This window comes from Magallana gigas, chromosome 3 (genome assembly GCF_963853765.1).
Source record: "Magallana gigas chromosome 3, xbMagGiga1.1, whole genome shotgun sequence".
Classification (NCBI taxonomy): Eukaryota; Metazoa; Mollusca; class Bivalvia; order Ostreida; family Ostreidae; genus Magallana; species Magallana gigas.
The window spans coordinates 9,865,780-9,892,589 of NC_088855.1; the positions used below are offsets into that span (position 1 = coordinate 9,865,780).

General features: G+C 33.5%; 3 protein-coding genes across 3 annotated transcripts; 2 read left to right on the forward strand and 1 right to left on the reverse strand.

Moving 5' to 3' along the window:
* Positions 1-252: 252 nt before the first annotated feature.
* On the forward strand, positions 253-10,312 carry LOC136273613 (uncharacterized). Its single transcript, XM_066078429.1, has 7 exons — positions 253-550; positions 806-941; positions 4,455-4,949; positions 5,203-5,416; positions 6,897-7,025; positions 7,139-7,339; positions 7,506-10,312. Exons 1-7 carry the CDS (start codon positions 280-282, stop codon positions 7,677-7,679), a joined length of 1,620 nt encoding a protein of 539 aa, XP_065934501.1. The 5' UTR covers positions 253-279; the 3' UTR covers positions 7,680-10,312.
* Positions 10,313-11,092: 780 nt separating this feature from the next.
* LOC105328606 (uncharacterized) lies at positions 11,093-18,509 on the forward strand. The gene is made up of 8 exons (XM_066078430.1): positions 11,093-11,302; positions 12,814-12,994; positions 13,110-13,242; positions 13,342-13,816; positions 17,057-17,096; positions 17,183-17,391; positions 17,666-17,753; positions 17,951-18,509. Exons 1-8 carry the CDS (start codon positions 11,228-11,230, stop codon positions 18,187-18,189), a joined length of 1,440 nt encoding a protein of 479 aa, XP_065934502.1. The 5' UTR covers positions 11,093-11,227; the 3' UTR covers positions 18,190-18,509.
* Positions 18,510-18,720: 211 nt separating this feature from the next.
* LOC117692801 (uncharacterized) lies at positions 18,721-26,135 on the reverse strand. The gene is made up of 14 exons (XM_034481852.2): positions 25,762-26,135; positions 24,089-25,295; positions 23,676-23,883; positions 23,397-23,528; positions 23,120-23,308; positions 22,879-23,020; positions 22,608-22,747; positions 22,098-22,269; positions 21,819-21,957; positions 20,925-21,405; positions 20,693-20,723; positions 20,299-20,489; positions 19,723-19,813; positions 18,721-19,631 (listed from the first exon to the last, which is right to left on the reverse strand). Exons 1-14 carry the CDS (start codon positions 26,024-26,026, stop codon positions 19,354-19,356), a joined length of 3,666 nt encoding a protein of 1,221 aa, XP_034337743.2. The 5' UTR covers positions 26,027-26,135; the 3' UTR covers positions 18,721-19,353.
* Positions 26,136-26,810: the final 675 nt, after the last annotated feature.

Genomic DNA, 26,810 nt, shown 5'->3' on the forward strand with positions numbered 1-26,810 from the left:
TGTAAGTCCTCTGAGTCCTTTATTGATATGTTTCACTTGTCAGATTTCTTAATGTGTAACCTAAAACTTCCTCGTTTTTTGTCAAGTTAAAATGTACACAGCAACATAATCTGTGGGACAATTGCCAAAAGGGATTGGGACACAAATGTCACAAAGTTGATAAATTAAAATTTAAAAAAAAATGAAAAGATTAAAGCAGTATTTAAAGGAGGGAAATCAAAATAAAACTTTGAATTCTATTTCGATTCTGATTTGACATGATAATTGAAAAAAAAGACCATGAAAGATTTAAATGCTCTGAGTCTCATCGAGTCACAGAAAGAAAGATACACGAGTTTGATAGAAAAACTGAAATCTGGCGAGGACCTTCCGTTGTACAATGAGGATGTACAGTTTACGACGGACAGAACAGTTAGACTCTGTACAGACATTCAAAGATACATTAACGCCATCCAAGACGAAATTCAGGCCTTAAACGAGATGATTAAATCGTTCACTATTCACCTGGGAGAGAAAATGAAGCAGTTGGTGGAATCAAAATATTTTGAAGGTATACCCTACTTATTTAAATAGAAAAGATCCTTAAAATATGAAAAAAGAATTGCATTTGCTATTGTTGTGTGTAAAACAGAGGACAGAACTGTAAACCGGGAACAAAATAGCTTCAAGTCAGTGCAAATTCTATTTACATTGGTTTATGAAAGATAATTTTTTAAGTAATCGAGAGTTTAAAGTTATATCTTCAAACCGTTATAAACATAAAATTTAATTTTATTGGAATTGTACGAATTCTCTGTTTCTTCAGATACCAATACAAAGAATGCAAAGATGTTCAAAAGTGAAGATAATGATAAAAATAATGTTGTTACAAGCCACTTGCAGTTAATTGGTATCAAATCATCAATAATGTCTGGTGACACCAAAGCAAAAGAAGATGCAAGGTATATTATTAACTGTAATATTTTACGAGGAATGTCCCAAAATTGTGTAGATTTAGACTAATGCTTAGAATATGTTTACTGTAATTATTCAAACAACTGTATTTTGTTTATTGACCCTTTCTCGAACAATACCTAAATATTCAAATGTGTACTTTTATATTTTTTGTGAGAAACAGAATTTTTGGATCAGGTGGGTTTTGACAGGTGGAGCAATGTGCGAGGTCCAAAACTTAATCTTTGTTAAACCCTTTACATTGTTTACGGAAACATTAACGTTTTATTTCCAAAAATGTCTAGGAATTTTTTTTTAAATATGTATCCAGCATGCACACTCCAAATGCATTTAAAATTATTTCCTAAGAAGAAAAGATCGGCGACGTCAAATACTGTTAAAATTATCTATTGACTGTTTTTCCCTTCAGCATTTTTCGTCAGTTTCTATTGGTCGAAATTTCCAATTTTACTTGATGTCATCATACTCGTCTGATCTAAAATCTGCGTTGTTTCAACATTACATCATGAAATGCATTTCTAATCAATATTGTTGATTTTATTTACTAAACAATTTCACATTTTAACTTGATGCAAAACGCTTTTTTACGTAAATTTATAACGTTTGTTTTGTCCACAAAAATAATAATGTATATAAAATATTACTCAACAAATTTAAACAATGTTTTTTATTTGAAAAGTGCTTTTTGCGCGAATTGCGTTTCTGTATTCTTATTCGAACCGTTTGTTTTTCACATAGTGCCGCATGTCAGAATCATTTATCATGCTTCAACTTTACCACTATAATCTCTCACCAAATTTGTTATCAAAGCAAATGTAAATTACATCAACCCTTCGTGGTACAAGTTTCATCTGTGTCTTTGTCACAACTGAACTGTTGTGATGGGTTCTTTAAATTCCCACAAATATATCATTTGTGTGAATCCAATAAATTTATCTATATACATATCTACAAAGAAAATATTATATCAAGGTTGTCCACGAGCCGATACAGTCTAATGCATCTTCAACATCGCCTCGCTCCAATATGACCTAGACCCATCACGCATTATTATATTACATCCCGTCCCACCATTCAAGTTTACATTGAAATAAGTGTCAAAGTGATATATCATTACAAACAACATAATTTTTATGCGAACCCGCCAATGGCAATTACTTTTCATAAAAGTAAATTGACGACATTGAAGAACACATGGTAATACGATCTTGTAGGTGAATTATGTTATAAAAAACTCTAGACAGTTACTAAATCAATTACAATGAAATTATATCATTTATCAACTGAGACAAAAAGTTAAACTTTAAAGTTAAAAAGTTAAAGTTAAACTTTCTGAGCTGTGTCAATTAAAATACACAAAATGTTGTAAGCTGCCAGGTCTTGCAACGCCAATGCTAAAAATAACTAATAAGGCACATGTTCTCAGCAAGGGAAACACGGAGACACATCCAAGTCCACGCGGCAAGGTCTAAAAAAGTGCTCGGGATCTAGACCTCCTCTCTTAATAACTTGCCAACACTCCGTATAAATAGCAACTTAAACTAATCAAACGAGCTTTACTACTCCAGAAACTAAATATAGTAACAACTACGGAAACCTACCAAAAAGTTCGATAAGTATCCAAATTTAAGGTGGCTCTATACACCACTTTTTGATGACGCAGTACGCAAAAAAGGAAATCTGGAAGCATGCAATTCCGGTACTGGCTGATTTAAACTGAGTCGAATTGTATGGGAACCGCTCTTTTCAAAAATTTGTTAAATGAATAGATTTAATTTGATAATTGGAAAATTCATTACTTACAAGTAATGTGGTATGTGACACCTTCACGTTGTGTGGTATTATTTATCGAAATAAACAATAAAATCAAGTATAATTTTTAAAGTTTCTTTACCATCATCGATATGTTGCACTGTAGCGCAGTGGGTTAGTGGTTTCACTACAAACCAGTAGGTCATGAGTTCGATTCACGCCGAGAACAATAGTTTTTTTTACTTTCCACAAATTTTGATTTAATACCGTGAAAGAAAATTCTAAACCGGTGAAAATATTTCAATCATAATAAACTTTAATGCACATTAATATCGACACCTAACAGGGATGAGAGGGTTGCTTTGAATTTCTCTCAGGTTGGGATACATAAATCTTATTAGCCTAGTCAATGTTTCCCTTTATTTATTTGACTTAGTTTTGCATTAAAGCGAATATATTCACTTATACTGGGCAAAGTCTGTAATGAAATATGTATGTATTTATCATTCCAACATTATATTGTGGAAATTTTCTTCATCTCAGAAATGAAAAGTCCCCAAGTTGTTTGGGCCTTGGGACTTAGGAACGATAACCCTTACCTGAGGAACTTTCATACCAAATAAAATTTAAAATATTTTTTGTGTTTATTTGCAATGGTTTTCATTCAATTTTTTACGTCGCATTTATTAAAATACATTTTCTTATAACATCAAGCAACTTTTTCAGATGATTTGCCAACAGAGTAAGAAAATATGAAAAATTATGTTTTGGGGAAATACTAAAAAAAATTGCAATAATTACATTTTTGAATGTTAAGAAGTGTAATAATTTTTTTATTTTTTATGTATCCAAAGGAAATATCCATCATATGACAAACAAATTTCTCTCAATTTGTTAATAGCTGTCTTTTTAAAAAATATTTTACAAAAACACGAAAAAACATTAAAAAAATTATTTAAAAATACCTATAGTATCCCTATCATCATTTTAATATTTGATAAGTATATGTTTTGTGGTCTTCTATTAAGATTTGGAATAAACTGTGGGTGTATAGAGCCACCTTAAATATGGTAACATCGAGAACGTAACAACCCATTGACCAATAAAGCGTAAATAACTGAACGATAACTCCGATCTATAAACGATAACTCTTAGGCAAAATAAAGTAGACACATACATAACAAAATATAACAAGAAAGTCATCGGCATGTTGTCTATTGTGACAGTTTTCTATAACTGAATAACGATACTCGACTACGCAATTTTGGGACAACCCCCGTAGTGCACATATTTCAGTAGCACTTTATTGTCAAACTTTAAGTGCGAAATTGGGTATTAGACATGCTTGGCTTTTTGCTCAAAATAGAATTCTGTCATTTTGACGAATAACATTTTTATGTGGATATTTGTGTATATAAAATGTATCAAAATAATTTTCCCTCTTGTCATATTAATAAACAGTTACTAAAATATTTATCAAAAATAATGATAAATTCATGTTATCGGTATTTAGTCATAGAGTTGCATTGCTTCTTTATGAATTTAATTTTTTGATTCGCTTTTAATGATAATGAATAAGCACCGTATTGATTTTTTTATTTGGGAAGATAAGTCGTAGGTGAGAGGTACCTACAAACTTGACGGAACTCTAGGATTTTTTTTTTTATTTCACAGTGATTTTAATCGTTCCTGACTGTATGATATTTGTTCAATAAGCAAACTGTTAAATTCAGATATTAATTACACAGAAAAAGTTATGAAGTAGAAAAAGCACGACTTGTGCTGGAGTACGAGAAGGTAGCAAATCAACAACATAATCTTCAAAAATTGTTGAATCAAACGGAAGACGTCATTGCAAAAGCTACATCTGATGTAACAGTAACCAACAGTGATTTGAACAGCATTGCGTCAGCTTTAAAGAATTGGTCTAATAGTCTTGAAAATGCTAAGGAACAAAAGAAACGCAAGGCAAAGGAAGAGGAAGAGAGAATTAAAAGAGAAGATGAGAGGAAAAGAAAAGAAAGGGAAAGAGAAGAGGCCGAGCGAAAAAGAAAAGAAGAGGAGAAACGAAAAAGACAAGAAGAAGAAGAACGAAAGAGAAGAGAGGAAGAAGAACGAAAAAGAAGAGAAAATGAGGAAAGAAAAAGAAGAGAAAAAGAAGAGAGAAAAAGAAAAGAGGAAGAAGAGCGTAAGAGGAAAGAAGAAATGAGAAGAAAGGATCCAAATGATTGGCCAACATATAAGTAAGAATGACGCTATAATGTTATTAAAATGGTAACGGTTTCAGTCAGTAACAAATCAATTACATTGTTGACTGAAAACTAAATCAAAGTTCTCGCTCTTAGATTTTGCCAAACATTTGGTTTTTTTTTAATGAAATAAGACGAGCTTCTGCAATATTTTTCCAAATCTTGGAAACTTGGTTTAGATAAACCCGGCCCTCCTCCCCTCCCCCTTTGCCATCCAAAAAAAAATTAACTTCTTCTTTGTTCTCAGATATTACAGGCAATCTGACCAAGGGTATCACAAAGGACTATGCTGTGTCGTCACTGTTGTAGAAGGAAACCACGGATTTAAAAAAGAAGATTTGACTTGTGTTTCATCAGATAGCCCAAATGATTTGAAACGTTGTTCAGAAAATAGAGAAGAAATCGTTGGAGCTTCAGTGGTTAAGATCAGAGCAGTAGATGGTTTCCAGTTTGAACTGGATGTAAGAGTTTATCCGATAATTTGAAAAGACATGTTGTTTGTGTTTTGGTGAACACACAAATAATGATACTTTTTAAATAGTTCATGTATGATGCTTTTTTGGTAACATGGGTATGTGTAGGTAATTATTTACGTCCATCTTAAAGTCATTTGATCAATTATTTCATATAAGTATGTAAAAGTACGTAGATTTTAATTAATAGTACGCGGCTATGTTAAGGTTGCTCGATTAATTTCACAGCGATATGCAGAAAGTCACTTGTCTGTACTTTTTAAGATATGACGTCATTGTTAACTTTGACGTCACGATCTGCATTCCTTTCGATCGTTCTTAGGGATTGTATCGTAACGTAATAAGTGATATTCATTGTGCATAATAAAACCGCTTCATTCCTTTACATAGACACTGTTGTAAATACTAGTGATACTAAATTCAATATCACCGATATGGAGTGTAAAAAAATCAACAGTTTTAAAGCTTCTTAATAGGGAAATAACTATTCATAAACTAATGGTTTTGAGACTCCCCCTGCTACGTGCAATCTAATAAATGGTGATATGTATATGCATATAAAAAATGGCTTGGCGCAGGTGAAAGATAAAAACAATCTTAGTAAATTTTACGTGAAATCGAGAGAGAAAATAAGTACCAATGTGAATCTTACTGGGGGAAACCTACCGATTGACCCGCTTTTGTGTAAATCGAGCCGAAAAGGTAAAAAAGTGCCTAATTTCGATGGCGGTGTGAAATGTTTTTGACAATATTTCAAATAAACGAAATATTTATATGTCTGCAAAATACATTACTTATCGAAGGATTTTTCATAAAAATATTTTTGATTTAATGTCATTATTCACTTGCGCTGATGCGATTTTTATAGATTATTTACCGTGTTAGAATACACCCGTCACGTGCTTAAGAAAAATATATGACGTCACAAAAATACATTAAATATAGTGTTGGATGTCACTGTTAATTTATGTTATAAAAGTTTAAAGAAACTCGCTCGGTTAAAGTATTTTTCGATAATTAAAATAGTATCATTTTTCGATATATATTTAGCTTCGGACAGCCTTTACATAGCTGCGTATTGTCGATATAAATGTCCAAAAAATAATAAATCTAAAGTTACTATAAATGTAAAGGTTACCCATAGTAACTACAGCTACTTGGAGGGCTCAGGTCAGTCAATTCAATTTCGTAGAGTTTGTGCTTGCATTGATACTTTGGCAAACGTACATGAATGATATAAATATATTAAATTTATTTATTATAGCTAATAGAGCTCAAAATATCATTTAAAAAACCTATACTGTTCTTCACTGGACAACTTACATTGAGTGACCGAGAGTTGTTACTCCGGAGATGCACGAACTATCGGCACATGTTTATTTAGAAAACACCTCAACCGTGTTTAATTGATGTTTCTGTCACCAAAGCCCTGAACAACATAAAGTTTAACTCAATGTTTGTATTTTAGGTTCCAATGAGAATATTTGTTCCATATGTCCCCATAGACATTGAGAAAGAAATAAAGTTAAAAATATCGATTGACGGAAGCAAATGGACTTACCCAGAAAAAATAACACCAACTGCTAATCTAAACGAAGTAAGTTGTTCATATGTGTAATATTCACATGTATAAATATCATCATATACTAAATTTTCACCTGTATATAAAACTTTAGTCAGTCTTGAACGCTTTTCAAAATATTTTTACAGATAAACGTTGCACTCGTTGGAACAAGTTTACTTAAATTCAACATGGTAGAAATCGCCGTTGTTTCTAGACCTAAAAGAGAAAGTCATGTCATAAAAGACAATAGTCACAAAGCCGCAGAAATACGTCCATCGAACAACGAAAACTTTATAGTGAGGGTTCAAGAAGGAACGTTTAAGGAGGATATATGTGCACATTTAAAGGTATATTGACAGAAATATCCATGTTTTATAAATTATTTATTTATAATTTATTTGATAGTCTTTCAAACATATAAATCGGTTGAAGTACAAGAATCTTCACTAATTTACAAAAAATATTTACCAACTAACATTTCAGTTCTACGTATATTTATTTTTTTCAAACAAGGTTGACGCTGGCTTAGCTTCTAGAGTATCATCAGACCCTGATTTCAATCACATACGAATTGCAACTCCTTTGTTTGGTGTAGAGTTTGATGAGTACACTCAAAACGATGTGGCACTTGATATTCAACCCAATTATATCAAGAAGGCAGGCAAGACTGATTTTCCATATTATTGATTACATACAATATTCGTTTAAATGACATGATTATTATTGGGATGTTGTTCATAATACCTGTACATATACATTATCATGACGTATATATCGAAATCAATTTTTACATCTCGAACTCGCAGATATCTCAAAATTCGCATTCAGACCCGCAACCAGACATTAAAGTTTAACCATAAAAATAGGAGATATTTACATACTTAGTCATCTTCGTACTGTTAGCACAAAAGGCCGTTACCAGTCATCCCGATGTTGGTATCTTTGAACCTGTGCCCATGTCCAGTTGTTCTCATTTCTTCCTTTCCCCATCGATCTTCTCCCGGTCTCTTATGATCTTCATCTCTTCCGCTTTCCAGTTGGTATCCACCTAATGGCAACCCTTGATATAGAAGGTGGGTGCATTCTACATACATGTTCATCCACTGCCACATTCTTTTCCTTAATACCTGGGATAGAGGATTGGTGTTCGTTCTGGTGTAGAACTTTTCATTGGTAATGGTGTTCGGCCAGAAGATGCGAAGTAATATGTAAAGACAACTGTTCTGGAAGGTATAAATCTTGTTCGAGATGGCTTTCGTCACTTTCCAAGATTCAGCACCATAAAGGAGGATCCCAAGCACATTACTCAGTGCAGCGTATGCTCCTCTGGCCTTAGAAATTCGAGCCGGGACACCAGCTATCAAATCACCATTTGTAATGACTTTGCTTCATAGATACACAAAAGCTTACTAGTATTCAATAATTGTACCTTCTAGCGTGATGGGTTCTTTGATTTTGCGTTGATCATCATTACTTTGGTTTTGACGTTGTTGATTTTCAGGTAAGTCTTTACTGCTGCGTTTGCAAGACGGTTGGTTTTTTTTTTTGCAGGTCACTGTGTCTGTGTGATAGCAGGGCTATATCATCAACAAAATCTAGATCATCCCTCATTTTTGTCAGGGTCCAGGTGATTTCCTTTCGGTTGTGTTTGATGGTTTCTTTCATGATCCAGTCAATGCAGAATGTGAAGAGAAGGAGGAAAGCAGACATTCCTGCTTCACGCCTGTCTTCAATTTAAACTCATCTGAGAAGTTTGTTTCACAGAAAACTCTGACATTTAAGTCTGTGTACAGCATCTTCTTGATAGATATGAGTTTATCTGGTATTCCATAATGAAAGAAGATTCTTTCTAAGGCTGGTCTATTAACACTGCCAAAGGCTATTTTTAAAGTCAATGAATTTGATGTAACGTGGGAGTTTCTTTTAATTACTCTGCTCTAGTATTTGTCTGATAGTGAAAATCTGTTCAGTACATGATCTTCCCTTTCTAAAATAAAAAATGACACCGACAAACTGTCAACCATCTCAAAAATCCATTAAACGAAATACCAATTCAAAGCAGAGCAACACGGACCTCTAAAAGATAGAGGTCGGATCAGGTGCTTAGGAGGAGTGAGCATCCTCTGCTGACCGGTCACACCCGCCGTGTGATCTTTGTCGTAATCGGGAAAAAACGGAAAAGTCCATTGACAATTAGGTGATTAATTATGTTCTAACAATTAGTATGAAAAACGTCAGTCAGCATGCAACCCTGTGGAAGATTGTATTTGCTGATAAGGTCGTTGTGTCGACCATAGAACTTGCAAAAAGATGACTGTTGATAGTCCTGTTTTATCAACTTGTTTATCAGTAGCTTGCCTCGCGAGCATGCCCTTGTGTATCGAATTAACTGAGAGATAAAAAACCCCACCATATGCAGGTGATGAAGGTGTATTGTTACATAAGTAAGGAAAGTTGACTATAGAAAAACTGAAGTCATCGCCTTTATTATAAAGTTTTGTTGTTAGGTTACCATTAATGTCCATTTCCAGTAAAATATCCAAATATGAAACACTTTACAGATGACAAAGACTCTTTGTGGTATCTTTAATTTCAAGTTCACTTTGATATATCGAGTCGACGTAAGTATGGAAATAACAACTATTAATTGAGAATACGTCTTCGGTATACTTGAATGTTGAGTTGAAGGCCACAGCGAGTAATTTTTTTTTTCACGTACAAGTTTTTGAATCAATTCTGCTTCATAAGAATACAAAAATAGGTCTGCTAAAACTGGCTTGTTCTTTCCGCAGTAATGGATCTGTTGTTTCTGTAATGCTGTTCAGTATCACTCTGGTTATGACTTTCATTGTGACGGAGAGCAGCATTATGCCTCTATAGATGTTTCAGTTGGAGAGGTTTCCGATTTGGTAACATTACTAAAAGGCATATTTTCCAGAAAGTTGGTGCTTCTTCTTGTTCCCATATTTTCTGTAAAATGTTTGTCAATGTGGTGGGTGTCCGCACTTCCTCGGTCCTAAGAAGCTCTATTAACCTGGTCGATGCCTGTTGCTTTTCCATTTTTGAGCTTTGCTATGGCCATTTTAACCTTGTCTATACTGAGAAGATCGGTATTAATATCCAAAATGTTCACAGCTGGTGTTATTTTTGCTTCATTTACTAGATCTTCCACATTAAACACCTCTTCAAAATGAATTTTCCAGCGATTAAGGATGTTTTCCTCTTTGGATAATATTCCCTATATTATCTTTTACTAGTATATCTGGTGACTGGAATTTACCTGCTAGTGTGTTTATATTTCTATAGAGGGTCTGCATATCTTAAACAGAAGCGGCATGTTTTGCTTCGTTTGCTAGTTTTTTCTGTATATGCCTTTCGGTCTGTTTTTGCCCTCTTTTTTATTTCCTTGTCTATAGCCCAATGCTTTTATTGGAGCTGGAAATAATAGATAAGCATGCTCAAATCTAATGTAAAATTTCTTTTTGGCATGTTAAAAGGAATGATTGCAAATAAAAGCTGAATGTATTTTTAGGTTATATAACACCCCCTCCGTTGTAATTTAATTGTGTCGATTGGTCAGATCATTACGTTATGTTGTCAGATATAATGTAGACTTGTCATATCATTATGTCAACTCGTCATTTATTCACGTGTCTAAAAATTTGAAATAAAAATTTTACATGCCCAATTTGTGCCATCCAGTCATGATATTTTCTTACAAGTCGACATATATTGATTTTACAAGATAACAAAAAGATCTAACAAATCATTATCACTTCCCTAAAGTCTTCTTAATATTCGATAAGTCTATTTGTCAGATATGTATGTTTTCTTGACGGACACTTATGTCGACATGTCAAATATAATGATTCTAAAGAATAAGAAAAATATCATAATATTTAATCAAATAATCTGATTTCTTTTATGAAAGTAAATTAGATTTCAAAATTGTTTTGCTTTAAAGTAGTCAACTGTCATACAATTGTACTGAAATATGTGGTCACTTGTAACAAATTTTGCTCTGTTTTGTTATTAAGTAGCAGCACTTTTAAAACAATTTCAATATATTTTCAAGAGCAATCGTAGGTTGATCAAGAGACTACAGTCCGTAAAGATAGCTTAAAAGCTTAAAAGGGGGGGGGGGGAGAAAATATAAAACAAAGCTTTCAACATAATTTTCAGCTTCAGTCTGTGGGAGAGCAATTCATCAATGTGCAAAGAAGCTTGTAACAGACATGGCTGTGGATGATGTGATTGACAAACTTCAGTCCAAGACAATACTTACAGAGGAAATGATAAAAAAAATCCAGGTATGGCGTAACAAAAAGTGGTTTACCTGGTAATTGGTATGAATTTGATCGAGATGTGTATGTATTTGAAGAAAAATAGCTTCATGTTTTTGATATATTTAGAGAATCAAAACACTTGTACTTTGAAAACTCAACCGATCTAAGTACTTCACTTGTTAGAATGAATTGAAAAGTACTGAAAGGTTAGAAAACTAAGACATTATGATACGCGAAATTTAAATCAGGCATATATAAATTGCCACAATTATTGACAATCAAAAGACTTTTTACAAAAATTGTTTGACTGCAAATAGAAAATTTAAGAGCTTTAATTATGGTTTTAATGGTCTAGAGATTATCGAAGTACATGTATCTTCATTCCATAAAATAAAGACATTTTCAAACAAAATTAAACATGTTATTTTTATGTATATGATAGCAACATGTTTTTAAGATAACCAGTAATGTAGAAGAGTTTCTTAAAGTCCTCTTTATGAGAGCGTGTAAATTTATAAGGAACATTAATATAAAAATAAAGGAATTACACAATGTCTGTACGCTAACTATTGAAGTTTTTGAAGTTTTTGTATACTTTGTTTGCTGTTATAAATAAAAGATTTAAAAAATTTGGTCTCAATTGATGGATAATAAAACTACCTATAACTTATATAATGTCTGGTCAAATATTGACTTCTTTTGATTAAAGCAAATATTATTAGACATTAAGATCGTTATTCTCTTATATCTTTAAATGCATGGAAAACTTTCTAAAGGAAAAAAAACTAAAAGTCGCATAAAGCACTTGTCAAACAGTGATATTTTACACAAAAAAACAAACATTACGAAAATGCAAAATATTCGAAAAATTAAATTTTGCAAAATTGAACCAATCCCGATTGGAAAAATTAACTGATCCCGATTATAATTATTCTAAAATTGAAAATTCACAAAAACACTTTCGTTAACTCTAATATACCGATATGCTTTGTAAGATCAATAAAAATACAAACAATCTTGTAGTCAAACAACCTGGAACTCTATCAAAATTGTGATATATTGTTTCTCTAGATGATTTTTTTCGGGATCAGTTAAATTACAATCGGGATAAGTTCTAATTTAAAATTATCCAATTTTACTTTAATTTCAGAATTTCGATTCAATTCCAGGTTAAAACATGACTGTATGGTAATTGTATAATGCAAATGACAATAAATTACATGTATTATGTAGTCTTCTTTTTTTATGATTTACTTTTCATTTTTATAAGTATATTCTACTAAACAAATTTTAATTTTAAGTTTATTTTGCTGACTTTGACATTTATTTTAAGATGATTGTATGGCACATCAATTGAGACAAAAATGTTAGCTCTAAAAAATCATATTCGCAGTTAAAACTTAGTTTTCATTGATTCTGTTGAATAATACAAAAAAGAATGTTGAACAATTGACCAATATTGGTCTATTTTGTGAAATCAAATCCCAAAAAAGATTTTTTACCGATCGATGACATGGAATAGGTTGTCATTTTAGAGCAGAACAACAAATGAAGCAAAGACAAGGGAACTATTAGAATTATTTAAAACGACAAGTGAGTCTGGGTTCAAGGCACTGGTGGAATCCCTATCAGAGGCTAAACAAGGCCATTTGGCTCAGAATCTTCAGAAAACTCGGACTGATTTGGAGGAATCCGAACTAGGAAGTGATTTTGAGGGTATGTAATCACAATAATAGATTAATAGTAGAATATTATCAGATTAATAAGGATTGGCTTATATATTGTATAAGTTTACTTTTTCTTAGTACTAGAGAGTAACTAATGTTTTCAGATTTTAAATCACCAAAACTACAGTTGGTGTCGAGCAATGATAGCAAGGAATGGACAATTATAAAGTTTCAATCAAATTCAAACCTTCCAAATAATGCAACTGTATCAATTCCTTCAAACCTGAGAAACTTTGAGTGAGTATGACCTAACATAATTATCAAAATGACAAGTTACAATAAATTGATATATTTTCCAACAATTGAATATGACATAAACGACTTTTTTCCTTTTAGTTTGATCGGAATTGTAGTATCTGAAGGCATTTCAGACGAAGATATCTGCAGAGTCGTAAATGAAATATACCAAAGAATATACCAAGTTCCAGTGCGACTGATTGTCAAACAACATGTGGACAGACAATCGGATATATTCATTCGATGTGTTGAGAAATCAAAGAGTCGAGACGCACAAAGAGAGATGGCAAATCAGGGGTATAAGGATGGACCAGAGGAGATGGTGGAGCTTGGTTTATGTGACACGGAAGAAGTCATCTTTAGTGCAAATGCAAACATCAAATATCTTTCTGGGGTGACTCAAATGAGCTTTTTCTTGAATATTGATTCTGCTCACCTCTCCTTTCAAATAGATGTTCTAAATAAAGAAGCACAATCTTCAAGCAGAACATACCAAGGGAATCTGGCATACAATGTGGGAGACACAAAGCAAACCCCACCAAGGAGTGGGTCTATTTTGATACATCTTCCAAAGGTGCGTCTGATAAGAAAATTAACACTTATGTATGAGAAACTTAAGATGGCTAGTTGATCTTGGCCATCTTTTAACTGTATTGATCTTCTTTAGAAGAAGAGCTCTATATAAAAACATAGAAAAATACCCAAATTTATAGGGGAAAATATATATGGATTTTATCTCACCTGAGCCAAGGGCTCAAGTAAGCTTTTCTGATAAAGATGTGTCAATTGTCAGTCGTCGTCGGCGTAAACTTTTCACATTTACATATTCTTCTTCAGAACTACTGGGCGAATTTCAATTCAACTTGACACAAAGCCTCACTTGGTGAAGGGGATTTATATCTGTTTAAATAAAGAACCACATCCTCTTTACAAGGAAGATAATTTAATATTGATTTGTTGGTATTTTTTAAAAATCTACTCAAAAAATGCTAAGTCAGAAAAACTCAAATTTGTATGGAAGCATCTTCAGGTACTGTTGATTCAAATTTCTTCAAATCTTGGTCTCCGGGGTTAGGGTGGGGGCAAAAGGGGGAATGAATTTTTACATAGGGATTTATAGAAAAAATCTTTACAAATCTTCTCCTCGAAAACCAGAGGGCCAGCAAAGCTTAATTTTGTGTGAAAGCATCCTCACGTAGTATAGATTCAAGCGTCATTAAATTATAGACACTGGGGGTAGGGTGGGGCCACAATTATGGGATAAATTTTTAAGTAGGAATATATAGAGAAAATCATATTCTCAAAACCTATAAGGCCAGAAAAGCTTGAACTTGTGTGAAAGCATCCTCAGGTATTGTACAGTCAAGTTTGTTCAAATCATGGTCTTTGGGGGAAGGGTTGGGTCACATTGAGAGAACCAAGTTTTACAAAGGAATATATAGAGAAAAAAATTTTCCCCAAAAACTATTAGGACAAAATACAGTGTGATGCAATATATATTCGTACAAAATGGCGGCGTGTTTACATTCGCGACAGAATTAGGTCAAACTCCAAACTTTGGTTAAGTTAGTTTTCATCTTTAAAAAATATTCTTAATAACTAAAACTTACCTAATACTTTGTAAGATGACCTTTCAGCCGAATTACACTTTGTAATCGTCGGGGGATTGTGTTATAGAGGCTCTGTACGTACTGAGCCGTGATAGATGTCCATACCCGCTGTATCTCTCGGAACAGGTCGTCCTTGTATTCAATACGACCAACACGTGCTTGCATTGCAGCTTTCTTTTCAGTAACGACCGTAAATTTTCAATGATGTTTAAGTCGGGACTTTGTGCAGGCCAGCTCGTGGTTCTTATTCCATTTCTATGGATAAAATCTTATGTTGAACGAGCACGGTGTACCGGCGCATTGTCATCCTGAAAGATGTACTGTTCTTTGGGAAAATGTCGGACTATAACCGGCCACAAATTGTCATTTAGTTCTTGCTGGTATTTCTCTGCATTGATGTTGCCATTAACAGCTGTAATAGTACCTACTCCGTGCCACGAAATGCATCCCCAGATCACAACTTCGTATGATGGCTTCACCCGACGTGCCTCAACCAAGTCCGGTCTCCAGTCCTCGCCCCGTTTTCTCCAAATATAGACACGAGAATTCTGTCCCACAACGATTTTTGACTCATCTGAGAAAATAACTTTTCTCCAGTAGTTCCCAACAGTCAATTTTCTCTTTTCTCTGCACCAAGACAAACGCTTTTTTCTATTCACTTCTCTGATCACTAGTTTCTTCTTTGCCACCCGTCTCACGAATCCATTTTTGTGCAGATGCAATTGCACAGTTCGTTTAGATACTGGTCGCTCTCTGTTTTCATTAAATTGGTCTGTTATATCCTTCAAACTCTCTCTTCTGTGGGTTTTCACAAGCCTTTCAAGTTTCCGATGATCTATGGATGTCACGGTAGATTTCCTGCCTCGTCTTGGGATGTTTTCTATGTAACTTCGTTGTTTTACACGCTTCTTAAAACTTGAAATTGTAGATCTGGGTATTCCGAAGGTTTCTGACACGTAGGTAATAGTTTTACCATTTTGTAACATTTTCCATACCATTTCTTTTACCTCATTACTCAATTCTTTTGCTTTGCGCCCCATCTTGTTTCCGTCGATTCAGATTTGTTTACAAAGCAGACGACAGTAAAATCACGTGACATATGAAATGTCACATGACCAAAAATTGTTATAAATAACATTGAAATTCCGATGCTATTTATAAACCCTTTTATTCGACGTTAAATTTGTGAGGTGAAGCGCGAATGTAAACACGCCGCCATTTTGTACGAATATATATTGCATCATACTGTAGCTTAAACATGTGTGAAACCATCCGGGGTTATGTACAGTCAAGTTTATTCAAATCATGGTCTCGGGGTGTTGCTTGGGACCAGTATAGGAAAACAACTTTTTACATAAGAATGTATAAAGAAAATCTTATAAAGTCCTCTTCTAATAAACTGTTTAGCCAGAAAAGCTTGAACTCGTATGGAAGCATCTTCAGGTAGTGTACAGTCAAGTTTGTTCAAACCATGTGTAGGGTAGGGCCACAATAGGGGATTATTTTTAGAATATATAGAGAAAATCTTAAAAAAAATTCTGGAACATTCAGACTAAAAAGCAGAAACTTACGTGAAAACACAAGTTGTGCAGATTATGTGTGATCAAACCATGTTTTCTTATAGAAAAGTGGGGACACAATGTACTTGGGGGAAGGGGGGAGGGGGTATATAGGAATAGAGAAAAATCTTCTTACAAATACTAAACAACAAAAGGAGCTTGGTATTTGCCATAAACATATGTGGATAAAAATTGGCAGATTTTTTACTTTTTGAGCTAGATTTACTGTACTTATTTTCAAGATATTTTGATACATGTAATGTGTCATGTGGCCCCTGGGCATCTTGTTTCCTAATTGACCAATTAATAGTAAACAAGCAATTTAACAGCTTATATCTGAAAATTTTAGGAAGATCATTGGTTAATTTGTTGACCCACCTGCCAGCTGTAACGCTACTTTACACAGGGTCATTTTCGTCCTATGTCATCCTTCTACACTTGTAAACGGTTTTGTCTCATCTTAAATTCACTCAGACACAGTCGTGTTTAAAGATAGAACTCTCGTTGCAATTTATCCATTTTAAATTCGCCCGCTGACAACTAGGGAGAAAGGACCGAAAATAAAACGAAGGCGAATATTTTTCTGTTCATAGTACACATTTTATATTTTCAATTATGCTCTTAATCTTTGTCTTTTTTCTTCAGGAAGCCCAGCGATATGCGCCACTAACACTTGATGTACCAGGTACTTTTTAAAAAAGAATTTGATTAAGATTGTCTGGAAGTAATACTTGCTCTTATTCACTTTCATTTAATATTTGATGTTTAAAGTTAAGGCAGCCGCTAAATACCTTGCATGGCAACTGACAAAACTTGGATCACCAGACCCACATGATTTGTATATGAAGCTGTGCGAAGACAATAAGAGAAAAGTACACGTTTTGAAGAATCGAGCCAATAGAGAGGGAAACACGGACAGGAAATGCTGTGAAGCTTTCATAATGAGTTGGGCCAGTCAAAGACCAAAACAAGAAAACAAAGTAGAGACGTATTGCTGTATAACATACACTGTTTAAAAAATTAATTTAAACGTCTATCCTGACACCTATCTGAATTAGAACAATTTTGAAGCATTTGAAATTTAAAAAAAAGTTAAATTTTCTTCTTAATAGCTTCTTTGCTTTTTTTTAAATTGCAAATTAAAAATGATTCATATTTCCCCCCATTTTCGCAAATATTTTGACACGCGAAAAAAACCCCGGATAAACGGTAGTAGCTACATTATTTTTGCATGTGTTTATGTGATACTTTCAGGCTATAACTATATTGGAGGCCTTGAAAAAGATTTCTCAAGAAAGTCTTGCTAAAGAAACAGACTCCTTCCTAATGCCTTTTACCAATGGTTGTTACAAGTCTGACAAGCGCTTTTATCATATTTATGAAATAAATAATGTGTTACCAATGTAAAATATAAAGAATATTTTATTATCTAACTATGATTTACATAGCTATTTACCATTCACGGTAAAAAAAATAAATAATACTTATAAATTGAAACTAGCTTACTTAATAGCTTATATCTCCATTTTTTCATTGTAGGTTCTCTCTCTGATAAAAGTATAAAAGCATTTTCCGTAAAACTGGAACAAAAATGGGAGATACTCGCGGAAAAACTTGGATTTAACGATGAACAAATTAAAGCCATGTACATGGATTTTGATAATGGTACAATGAGAGCGCTTCACATCCTTGACAGGTGGCGTCTTGAAGATAGTACTATAGAGCTTGGAACTGATATAACTGTTACTTTAACTAAGGCGATGAATGGCTTAATGTAACTCTATAGGTTGTGTTTCACAGAGAATTTATAATCTAAAAAAAAAATGCAATTATGAATTGATTGTCAACTTTGTAAATTATGAAATAAACTAATGTATAACAAATTGGTTTAACAGAAAGTTGAGTAGCATTTTCTTTGCTAGAGTATGCACAAATTTTCGTGCAATCTTACCATCTATATATCAGCTCTGTTCTTTGTAGAATTTGTTTATGCTTTAAACCAGACTAAAAAATTGATGTGTATAAAACAATTGTCGGTCTGATATGAAATGTAATATCTATGCTACGTATAGTAAATGTTTTTGTTGAATAGCTAAAACCCCAATATATATATATATATATATATATATATATATATATATATATATATATATATATATATATATATATTGTAGAAAGTCAGATTTTTTATTTGGAAGAATTATTTTACGTTAGTTTTTACGTACATAATGATTTTTGGAGGTGTTTGTGTGTGCTTAAACTGCATATTCTTTGTATATCAACAGTTGCTTAAAACCAATAAAAAAACCTTGAATTGCATATGAGTTTATTATGACATACACCATAGCATTTAAAATAGCTTAAATGTACACGTTTATTTCTAAAATCAAGGCTGAATGTTAATAATCATTACAAAAAAAACAACGATGTCCATGATTTAAAGTCATCAATACATTTGTAGGTCAAGTGCCGCTTAAACTCAAGTACCTTCAGTTAGTGTTTATTTTGGATCGTTATATTTGAAATAATCATGTAGTAAAAATACCAATCAGAACAATCAGTTTCTAATACGATGAAAAAAGTAAAATCACGATAACGAAAGAATACGATAATTTCTGCTACATATGCTGGTATAGTTCTATCTGTTACAATATAAATATAAAACAATTTAAACAAGTATTTTATTGGAGAACATGATAGAAAAATTTAAAATATGGAGCATTCTCTTTTCATAGATTATACGAATTTTTTGTTTGCTCATTTTATTTGTACTGACCACATGTTCACAAATAATGAAACAAGATATTTTACAATCATACAAAATTAATACATCCCAGCGAATTTTAAACCAAGGAAGATCCAATAAAATTGTCCTTTGCTATTTGGAATAATTAAATAATATTTCTTATTATAAACGTATCAATGATAAGATTGATGACTTTTCATCCAAGCATAGACACAAAGAACAAGATATCCTCCCCACAACCACAGGCCTGCATGGCTGACCTGAGGGGTTTAGCTGCTTTAGCCCCCGAGTGTATGACTTTGTCTGACAGCCTCCACTGGTCCAGAGTATGAAGAGCACGGTTCGAATCTTCCTTGAAATAAGATTTTGTCTCACCTACCGTCGTTTCGCTTACATCGAGTTTCTTCGCTAGGTTTTCCCATTTACTCCCTATGCTCTTTGCAATTTTTGTTATGTTGGTGTTTGAAAATACCCCTAAATTATAAAACCAAATAATGAAACAACAATTTTGATAATATTCACTGATAGTCTAGATATGAGTTTTATTTATGCAAACCGATGTTACCGTTTAAGGAATAAAGTTTTAAAACTTCGTCAGTTTTCAATGCGATTGGTTCCCAGTCTGAATGAAGAATTTTCAGAAACTTGAGTATAACCTGAAAAGTTAATTTCTAGCATACATAAACTGGTTTCTGCGTTTTAATCGATACACCAAAACAAAATGTCTTTATGAATTTTAATTGAGGTTTCTCGAGGAGTTTATGTAATTAGGAAATGTTATTAGAAAAACTTTATTCATTGCTATATTACAAATAAATGGATATATTTATATTATACACAGTTGAAGGAATAACCGTGTGTTTGATTTGTTTGTTCTTTCACAACCTACGTAAATACACTTCAAAATTACACGTACACATAAGAAGGTTATCAGCATGACATTCCTTACTTATTTTACTCTTCAATACATTTTTCTAGTGTGATTATGTTCGCAAAGTTTCCTGAGTTCAAAATTACCTTCAAACAACTCATACATTTTTCTTTAAAGATAACGTTATCTATTTTTTCACTTCTTTAATGAATGATATAAATTTAAGTCAATAATTTCTAACATGTACAATACAAAAACAGAATAACACACCATCTGATCCGACACTCGTTGGTTTTCAATCCAGTTTAATATGAACAGTTCACACGTATCCCTGTCAGAGACTCTGTCTCGGAACGTGATGAACTTTCCTGGATGGGAGCTCAGCCTGTCCAAAAACTTCTCCAGATTGACTGGTCCGGAAGATGATATTTCATACGAGACGTATTTAGCCATAGCTTTAACTTCAGTCAAAACAAATTTTATTCTTCAAATAATGAAGTGATAATAATAAAACTAAACTTTACTGTTGAAAAAAAAACAATCTAGGAAGATTATTTTTATAGGTTTTAGTCTTACACTTTAATTCTACCAAATATACCAATGCATGTATGCAAGAATATTCAAAACCATTAATACCTTATAAAGTTTTGATTTTATTACTTACGTGGAACATCCGTGGAGAGTGGTACGCATGGCTGAAAAAAAAATCATTGGTTAAACCTTTTCATTGTCTTTTGTATTGTATAACGTATGTTATGATATTTCACGCATATATATCTATTTACCCCATGCACCAGTTTCATCAACAAAAAAAAGAGTTAATATAAGTCATATTTGAAGTTCTGACAACTATCTTTAAGGTTTTTATCTTTATTTCATTTTACGTGTAGAGTTACCTTTGGTAGATAAACAGTTTGTGAACCTGTTCTGTGAAGAGTGCCACTGTCAGATCCCACCGTAAAACAAACCTCGCCGCTGTACCGCCTCATAAACCGCTGGACTTGCGGGTCTCTCTCCACTATTTTAAACTCCTTAACGGGGACGTCAAAGTTCTGGAAGAACCTCAATTTTATCTCGGTCTGTGGTGACAGAATTCGAATGTTTCCAGATGTTGTAAAATAAATTTCCTCTCCATCACATATTCCAACTTCTACCATTTCTGTTGAGTTGCTGGTGTATCCAAGTGAATTAAGTTTCTCAACAGCCAACGGAATGCTGTTTGGCTCTGTGCATGCAACAGCCACATCAGCGAAGTTTATCGGGTTTTGGCGTACGAGAACAAGAACCTTTGTTTCGTTTGACATGTTATACAAAGTTTCTCCAATTGATGTCAACTCACTGTCCTTTTTATCTGCTGGCACTAACAGAGCAATAGTTCTGTAAAAAGAACAAGAAGCTCATGGGCTTTAACTGTCACCAAGGTATAATATCGTTGAAAGAAGATAAGTTAAATAGCATTCTGAGAATAGAAATAGTACCTGTTGCATTATCTTACTTGGCTCTGGCTCGTTGCGTGGTTAGAAAGATGTGTTATAGGGACGCATATTAAGTCAAAATTAAAGATTTCGCACGATTTATTAAAAGTTAGAGGATGTATGATAAGCTGGATGTACTGTTCTTGGAAATTCTAGAATAATAGTGGTATTGTTAGCTTGGATAAATGATTAAAACTACTACTTAATTACTACGGCCACGTATTGCCCCCAAAACCCCTGATACATGTATAGAGGTTATTAATCTCTGTACTGACATTCAAAGAGAGAGAGAGAGAGAGAGAGAGAGAGTCTTACTGAAACTGTCTTTTATTCTTTGAAATGGTAACAAAGATTGCATCTGGGTTCTCTTCCTTGCGAACTGTAGGCAGGACATCCCAACCTTTATTTTCTGCATGGTATAGCACGACCATTTTCTGGGATTGGTCCTGCAAAACTAAATTTAGTGCTTCTGAAGATAGAAATCGTCTACAGAATACTACGGTATTGTGCATATGAAAATATAGTTAAAACTATGTTTCTGCATTTTTAAAAAAAATTACGACAAACAGAAATAAAAGAACCTATATTCAATACCTAAATTCATATTTATTTTGTCCTTTAAATTTCTCTGTCTTTTCTGCAGAATAGTTGCAGTTTCCTTTGAAATGTCCTCAAGACAAGTTAAAAACTTGGTGTATGTCTTTTCGCTGCATTCCTTAAACAGCTGGAGTAGCTGACGCATCTTGCTACCTTCTGTCGTCTGCTCCTAAATTAAACATTGATAATATGTTCGTATCATACTTTGTTTAACTAATAACGTACGCAATTAATTAATATGTATTCTATGATAAGACGAAACCTCTATATAACGAGTCCTAAACAGCAAATTATACTAAAGTACAGAAGAAACGAACTCTTAAAAAATAACTCTTCCTTTTGAAAAGTTCCAGAAACGAGTCATATTTCACTGCCTAGAATCTTAGTGCCAAAGTCCAACTAGATTTGTGTTGATTCAGTAAATAGTTTGTGTTGTTCAAAAAAGGTTCTTTAAAGATTGGTGTATTATGATAATTTAATGAAAAACTTGTACACCTCAAGTCTTACCAAAATTTCTTTTGCATCATTATCTTCAACTAGTCCACTCTTTTGAAGGCGTTCCAAAAACTTGGTTGGAGAAACATTTGAAACCAACGTCTTCTTGCATATCTTAAGAGTTGTCTGATGAACATGACTTGCCTCCTCGGCTTCAAAGAACAAAACCTTCATTTTAAATAATGTATCTATACATGGCAAAATCACAGCAAACTGTTGTTAACCCAGCAAATTAAAGAAATAATTACACAGATTTTTAGTCGTACAGTTATGAATATTTTACCAGATATCATGGTGTCTGGATAAAGTTCTAACTCGACGTCTTTTCCCAAACATTCATCGAACTCAATCCCAACCAGTGATGTCAGAGCCTGAGCGTTTGGTAACCTTCTCTCATTCAAGTCAAGATTTTGAAAGTCAACTACCTTAATATTGAAACGAAATTCATCATGCAAAATTACATTTCTATAATCTGTAATTGGTCGACCAAATCATTCAGAAAAGATTTCAGTGTATCATTTTACCTTAAAATAGATATTGGTGTTGCAAGAAAAACAGTCTTTTGGAATGCGAAGCAACACATTCCTATCATCTGTTGGTTCAAAATCTCCCCCGATAGGATGGACAAAAAACTGCGAGCGAACATATCGGGAAATGACAACCATTTCCAGTGACGTAAAGTTGTTCACTGCAGTTCCCAGATAAGTTAGTTTCTGTTTTAAAAAGGATGATAAATATCAAATACAAAACATAAAATAGCATTTTTAGGAAGGAAAAAATCGATATTGTCCTGAAACATACTTTTGGTGGATTCAGAGGTTGAAGTTTCGTTGCATGATGGAATGGTGATCCATCTTGTGACATCAGAAGAACAAGTTCTCGTTCTTGATCTTGCTTGTTGGTAGCACAGGGTATATAAATGTAAAGAGGCAGCTAAAATGTAAACGATTCCTGTACGGATGTTAAATGGGTGGGATTGTTAGATTTCAAAATATAAATAGAGGGTATTACATTGTAACTGATATTTAAACTTAATGAAGAGCGTTTAATATACAACGTTATCTATAGTATGTTACGGACCTCTAGTTCTATCTGAGATCTTGTGGTAGATGTGACCGTCACAACAGATGACATCACGCGTTCCTCCTTGTCCTTCAGAAATATTTCTAGATCTTGAGGATGGTCAGAACATTTGGTTGTTAAGCAAAATCTGTCGAAGCCAGGGAGTGCCGATACAATACAGCATATGCCTTTATGAAATGAATGCTCATTTGGCTCCCTCTCATAACTACAAAATAAAATATAGGAATGAATTCGAACAAAACTGTCATGTTGTATATTTTGAACTCACCGGGTGGCACCAAATACAAAAAATGTTGTCATGTTGTAAATTTTGTATTTACTGCCATCCTGGTAAATTCAAAATTTACAACTACATGACAATACAACAAATAACAAGGATAAGACTGGGTATTTGTTTAAAGCATAAATACGTATAGGTTGGCCAGTTTTGTGGATTTCTTCTTTCCTTTTCCTTCTCTTCATTTTTCTTCTCCATTTCTTCTTTCTTTCTTTGTAAATCTATCCACGTCTCCCTTTTTTCTAGATGACTATCGGATGTGTCCGTCCTCTGGAGATCCGTCTTCAAACTGGATTTTGCGCTTTTTGATTTTTTGTCTTCCTGTCGTCCTTCAGTGTGGTTTTCATGGGTTTCGGCAATTTTATTGTCAGGAGTTCTACTTTTAATTGCTCTTTGTTGACCTTTTGACGTTGCGCTTGTTTCATTGTTTGCGGTAGATTTTGAAGTTTTTTGTTTATGTACAGTTCTGCTCGAGGATACCGCATTCGTTTGGTCAGCAACTGGAGATGACACGACCTTACGCTCCTGTTTTGATGTGTCCAAAATCTGTTTCGTTTTAATTTTATTCTTGTGGCCGTTTTCAATTTTTGTCGATTGCTTTTTGGTCAGCCCCTTGTCATTTTTCTTGGATTGACCAATAACTCTACTCTTTTCTTTTTTATTGTCCATACTTTGGATACATGTCTCAACTGCAGAGCCTCCGCTCTCTTCTCTTTGGTCTTCATCAGCATCATTCGAGTTCGTTACTTGTAAACCAGTCTGTGGTTTGACATCATTGGTTTCAGTGGCCTTGAAAATGGATTCGTGAGTGCGTTCTCTAATTTCATTTTTCTCGTTTTCATCCCTCTGCTTTTTCTCTTTTTTCTCGTTTTGAGTGTCATTCTCATGCTCATCTTTAAAGATGGTATCCGAGGAGTTTAGAATTTCATTTTCATTCTGACTTTTGTTCTGAGATTCTAATGTGCTTTTCTCGTTTTCAAGCTTTGGACAATCGTCTTCTTGTGGTTTACACGCCTCCTGTTGTATTGGCTCTTTACTTGAAGTGTCATTCTTTGCCACATCATTTCCTGGTTTTGTATTATAACTGACCTCAGTCCCGTCAATGTAATTTTTCCAGACTGCAAAGACTTTAAGTGTTTTTTGAAGATTATCCATAACGTCCAAACTTCCTTTCTCAACTCCTATCAACAGGTCTGCGATCGAATAAGCAACTTCTTGAAGATGTTGCTGCTGTTTGGCAAGTGTCTCCATTTCTTTCAGTAGGTGTGCCTTTTGTTGACTAAATACTGTGTCTTTGAACTCCAGATCCGATTTCGTTTCTGGTTCTGTAAAATCATCGTCTGTTCCGAAATAGAAAAGAATATCTTTCAAAAACCAAAACTTTCGGTTAAGGATAGAGAATGCAAATACATCATTTTTCAAATACAGTATAAAAAATGTAACCCGATAACGCCAAAATACATTTTTAAACTTGTGTTTGCGTCATTTAAAAAAAAGATTTTCATGATCGCAACTATTATTTACACAATATTTGCTTTTTTATTCATGTATGAAGTAAGCGAGCATTTGAGAAAAAATACATCACCCATCGATATGGTACTTATTACCAGGTAAATAAGGGTTTTATAACTGTTTTTCTATGAACCAGCGGACTATTCCATTTATAAAATCCAAATACTAGTATACGAAATTCCTTGTAGATGTAACTACTGGTTGGTACATGTGTATTTGTACGTGCTGGTATGATTTATGTGTTTGCTTAAGTTGTCATTAACATAGGTAAATTGAATTTCATATTGTACTCACATTTTTGCACGCTTGTTGATAAAATCGTTGACATTTTGTTCGAAATGTTTATCAGGAAAGACTGAACGACGTCACGAATGGCAACTATTTCGTCTTTGATAGCGTTGGTATAACCAACAACTGATTTCAAAACATCCCCTGTTTCATCCACAATTTGAGAAGCCTTCATAAAGAATTCCTTCGAGTCATCTTTGAAGTTTATTTCTAAACTTTCATGAAGGGATTTTCGATGTCGAAGAAGAAACAGGGCGGAGATATCGTCCATGGCGATGGTCTACAAATGGCGGAAAGGACTGCTACACGCCAAGAACATTTGCTACTGGTATTTGAATCTGATTGTTTAAGGTCATCGACAATAGAAGTGTACAGACATCAACAGAACAGGAGATTTTAAACAATACAAATACAATTAATGAACCGTAATTTTTCTATTCGATTCAATCAATTTGTAAAGAGAAAAGAGAAACCTAATATAGTGGCTGATATAGTTAAGTGGTATGGTTCGTTTCGTATCTATAATACGGCTCATTTGTTCCAACGGAATAAATCTGATCGTTGAAAAAATCTCTTTTCTATGAATAATTAAATAATAAAGGTAAGAGTTAAAGACAAGAATTAAGCATTTAAAAAACATCTTTAAAGTATGATGTTTTCGGTATAATAATAGATTGATTTGGTTCTTTTATAATCAGACGTAATAATCGATACCAGTCCCCCTTTGCTAAACGTTGCAGGGTTCGATGGTCGTGACTGTATTGATTCCTTCAGAAAGAGAGCTTGGTATCAAGATATATAGGTTAGGATTTTATTTTTAAAAATGATAAAAATTACTTTTTCAGTGTCAGTTTCATGGAGTTCTATATAAATATGGAAAAAGGAATCATTCTTTGAATATTATGAGGTGATAATTTCGGTCGGGGCGTGATCATAAAGCCCGACGGGCTTTATTGGATTTGATCACGCCCCGACCGAAATTATCACCTCAAAATATTCAAAGAATGATTCTTTATTATTTATATTTATATAATTCTAAGCCATCGTACGATTGA